General features: G+C 36.2%; 1 protein-coding gene across 1 annotated transcript in view; it reads left to right on the top strand.

Moving 5' to 3' along the window:
- IQUB (IQ motif and ubiquitin domain containing) overlaps positions 1-4,449 on the top strand; it is a 65,933-nt gene that overhangs the window by 31,293 nt on the left and 30,191 nt on the right. The window contains exons 6-7 of the mRNA XM_019633938.1: positions 2,053-2,263; positions 3,193-3,269. Coding sequence (XP_019489483.1) covers positions 2,053-2,263; positions 3,193-3,269 — 288 coding nt within the window. The remainder of the gene's footprint in view (positions 1-2,052; positions 2,264-3,192; positions 3,270-4,449) is intronic.

Below are 4,449 nucleotides of genomic sequence, written 5' to 3'. Positions count from 1 at the left end.
GCATGAATTTTGTTGAGCGTTTTGGTGATGTATTTCTTTAAATTCTCTCTCTATTTGTTTCTTTCTTCTGATACAGGTTTAGGTTTTAACTGCCACCTAGAATATTGATTGACAAGTAACACGAAATTAACATGTTCTTAACAAAAGGGATTTGGCCGTGAAGTTAAAAGTGTAGACACTTTCCTTATGACTCTGTTCGTTTAGATTTAGGCTGGCTGTAGAAATGAGATGAATTGCACACCTTGACAAAATGGAGTATTGAAGCCATAAAGTGTCTGGCCTGGGGTGCCGCCATCGTAAGCAACCTGGGGAAAATAGCTCTAGACTAGTGTTTTTGTTCTTGCTCATCAGGTCACTAACTGATTGGAAATTTCTGACCAAAAGGATACATGATTATTGCAAACCATGGAAACATATAATTAAGGGAAAAACTAAAGTAATTACTATTTCGTGGAGAAACTGCCTGTTTGATATTGAATAGCCTGTTTCCATAGTGACCAATTTCCTTTTATAAACATGATCTGTCCAAACAATTAAAAGCCAACCAGCCATAAGAAGAAAAAGGATGGAATAAATTCTTCAAGATATTTGCCTGTAGTGATTCCAGTTGTATCGTGATTCTTGTTGTTTGAGAACATTTGTTTTCAAAAACCACATACTTTTTTAATACTGTAAATGTCCAATTCTTACGTATACATTCTCCTATTCGATGTCAGTTTTTCCTGTGGCTTTTGCTCCTACCTGAATCCTGGAATTCCTACAGTTCCAGGCCAGCCCTCTCTTAGGAGCTTCCAAAATCCCATGTCCAGTTGCCTACTGTCCTTGCTCTTTGAATGTCCCAAGAGTCCACCTCAAGCTGACATGTCAACCCCTATGTCATATCATCTCACCATTCCTTCACCCCTCACCTCCAAACTAATCGTATTCTGTAGCACTCACATAGTTTATCATCATCTACAGAGTTGCTTCACGCAGAACAGAAACCTGGCATTATTCTTGATGTCCCATTCAGCCACTAACCTGTTGGTTCTATTACTCTAATCATCTCCTCAGTTCTTTGCTTCCTCATTTCCAAACCCACCACCACTGCCTGCAGGGACACTGGTGTGTCCTGGTACTTCGATGACCTTGNTGAGTTTAGTAAATAAAAATGTCAACTCTCAGCTGTACTGCAAGCTTTTTGAGGCTCTAGTACTACACTGGACCCTCAGACATATTTATATTTCTCACAATTTAATAAATACTTTTTTTGCTTACGTCTCCCTTTTATCTAACCTGCCTTTGGTGGTTTCCACCACATAACCTACCTGCTGTACATTTAGGAAATACCGTGTTTCCCCCAAAATAAGACCAGGTCTTCTATTAATTTTTGCTCAAACACTCTGCATTTATTCATTTATTCATGTCCAAAAATCTACATTTATTCAAACAATGATGTCTGGCGACGATCTTAACTGGGGCTTATGTTTGGGGTGGGGCTTATATTACAAGCATCCTGAAAAATCATGCTAGGACTTATTTTCTGGTTAGGTCTTATTTTCAAGGAAACACGGTAAAATTTTGTTTCGATATGAGCCTAAGTTAATGACAATTAAAATAAACTGGAGATAATTAATATTCATGACAATAATAGTATTTATTGATGATTTATGAAGCTAAGTACTTATATGCATACAATTATTGTCACTATTTTATAGATGTGGTGCCAGAGCACGGAGATGATAGTAAGTAACTTATTCAAAGCCAAACAAATAGTGAGGAGCAGAGGGAAGATTTAAACTAGTTTCGCCCCAGAGCCTGGGTTCTTAAGCATTGTACCAACTCCCCCCCATGAAGGTACACGTGCCGGATTTCAAAGTCAAGTAGCCGATGCGCATGACCCATGACTGCTGTGTTATAACTAACGTATGTGAGAATACCTGGCATAGCGCTAAAACTAGACTTAGTATTGTTTAGTGCTCATTGAATTGGAATAGAAATAATTATTGTTGCCTTTCGTTATTGCCCGATAAAGTTGATGATACCTTGTATTTCCTTTTAATTTAACTACAGGTACTAGTGATACAGACTTACTACAGACGATGGCACGCTAAAATCATGGTAAAGAATATAAGAAGACAAAAAATGTTAAGGCTGAAGTGGGAAGAAGAGGAACAATTAAGAAAAATAAGAGAAAAAGAAGAATGGATGAAATTGGACTATTACCGGAGGCATAATCCTCAGACAAAAGAAGATTTTGAACTTCTTTATAATGCACTAGAACGTAAGTTGGAAATAGGGTTTGCATAAAATATTATTTCATCATTTTTCTTTAGTAGGAGAAACAGGTTTGCTAAAACAAAAGGGAAACCCTATTATTTTAGAAAAATGTCTTGGGAATCTGGATTAGACAATTTCAAAAGATGAATAATAATAAAAGATACATTTGGGACAAAAATTAAGGCTGGAATGAAATTGGACATGCTTTTATATTAACACTGGGCAAGTTATGTAGTTTTAGTCTATTATCTCATTTGATCGTCATTCCTGTAACATAAAGAAAGTACTCTCCAGCATGGTTCTTGGATGGTCTTGGGCATTTGTGAGCTCAGAGCTGAACTGTCTCCAGTTCCTCCATATGACATCCTGTCTCTGATCCTGCTCTTTGGAGGAGGGGCTTGGCAATACCTTTTAACTCCTTCCATTCATGATAATACAAAGTGTATATCTTCTGCACATTTGACTTTACCGTCTCAGTTCTTCCATAGGATGTGTGCTGGTCACCGACACAGTTAAAAGCTTCAGTTACTTGAACAAGCCAAGCTCTGCACATAGGGTCATAGATGCACTGCTCTTAGAGCCTTTCCCCCCGTCCACCTTGCAGTCTCAGTTAAATGTCACCTGCTCAAAGGCTTTGTGACTGACAATACAGCATGTATATCCTACTGTCATCTTACGGTTCTCACTGCACCCCAAACTTTTCTCTTATATCACATAATTTCTAATAATGCATCTTTTGTTGAACATTAATTTTTACCACTGGATTGTAAGCTCCAAGAGAGGAGAACTAATTTTTTTGGGATCTCTCTTTTTTGTGCTTAGCTCACCTTCCGACAAATATTGGTAGAATGAATGAATGAGTGAAAGAGTGAATGAATGAAGGGGAAACCGAGGAATGTAGTAATGAGCTGTCTCTAGTGTCTGCTTTTTCAGGAGTACCTGGTAAAGTAGAAGTGACTGGCACAGAAGAGTTTTCTTTATTACCTGAGATGCCAGCAAATGACATTGGGGTCTTGTGATGACACAGAAGAATTTTTAAAATTAAAAATAGCCTTAAAATATTTTTTTTAGTCTAACAGTCTTTTGATCCAAAGAAATAACATAATAGTCATTGACGTCTCTCTAATGATTCATAACATTAAGCAAATATTTTTTTACTGCAACTTTGTTTCTTTATATGCTATTTGTGGATATTATTATGTGTTCTGCTACTCAGGTCATTGTTTCCTCTCTAATTGAATACAATTTCAGGTGTCAGTTTGGGTCTGTTTAAATAGCGGTCTGATAATATGCTGTTTACTGAAGATGATACAATTAAAAGTTAGGTCCAACAAATAATATTAATAAAAGTATCTCTGGTAACATGAACAATTGAGAGGGGTTGGGAATGTAGCAGTGTTTGAGGTAACAGTTTTGTTTGCTCCCTACGCTCAGATGTCTGTTTCCCCTTTCTCCTATTCGCTGATCTCTGCCAATACTTTCAGTTGTACTTTAAATTTTGCTTCTGTTTACATTTTCTCTGTCAGAGGGAAACCCGTCATTTCTAAGTGTCAGTAGTTAAGCGGAGAGCACTGTTAGCAAGGTGTCTGTGAAAGCTCTTACTGACAAGTATAAAACTGAAGTTCCATTAGAGCAGAACTGTAGCCAAATAATGTTCCAAATTCATATGCGAATAAACCAAAGGTTTGGTTATTTTGTTTGGTTAACAGGCAAAGTAATAGGAAGTCAGAGGAAATATGCTGAATACCTTTTCTATGTATTAGTGGTATTAACTTATACAAGTTACTCACTTTGCCTAAGCCTCGGTTTCTCCATCTTATAAAAGGACTTAATTTCTGGCACATCTACTACAGAGGGCTTTATAAAGTGAAAAATACAAAATATTACATTTAGGAAAGTATTTAGGAAAATACAAAGACCTATACATATATAAGTTACTGTTATGTGGTAAATAATTTTATACAGATTTCCTGTACTAAAGTAGAACAAATATATTTTACACTTCAACACGTGATTTATATGGAAGAAAATGAAATTTCTTACATAAGGGACATCTCTCAGTTTTCTTCTAGTCCTAAAATTCTAAATTTAAACTCTCAGAATAGTAATTATTAAGTCTCTTTTGTGTAGTTAAAATTTCTGGTACACAAGCTCAATATTATATCACTCTTCTATTTAATATGGTTTTCA

This window comes from Hipposideros armiger, unplaced genomic scaffold (assembly GCF_001890085.2).
Source record: "Hipposideros armiger isolate ML-2016 unplaced genomic scaffold, ASM189008v1 scaffold_1445, whole genome shotgun sequence".
Lineage (NCBI taxonomy): Eukaryota > Metazoa > Chordata > Mammalia > Chiroptera > Hipposideridae > Hipposideros > Hipposideros armiger.
Note: the sequence above shows the minus strand (reverse complement) of the source record. Positions and strands in the feature narration are given on the sequence as shown.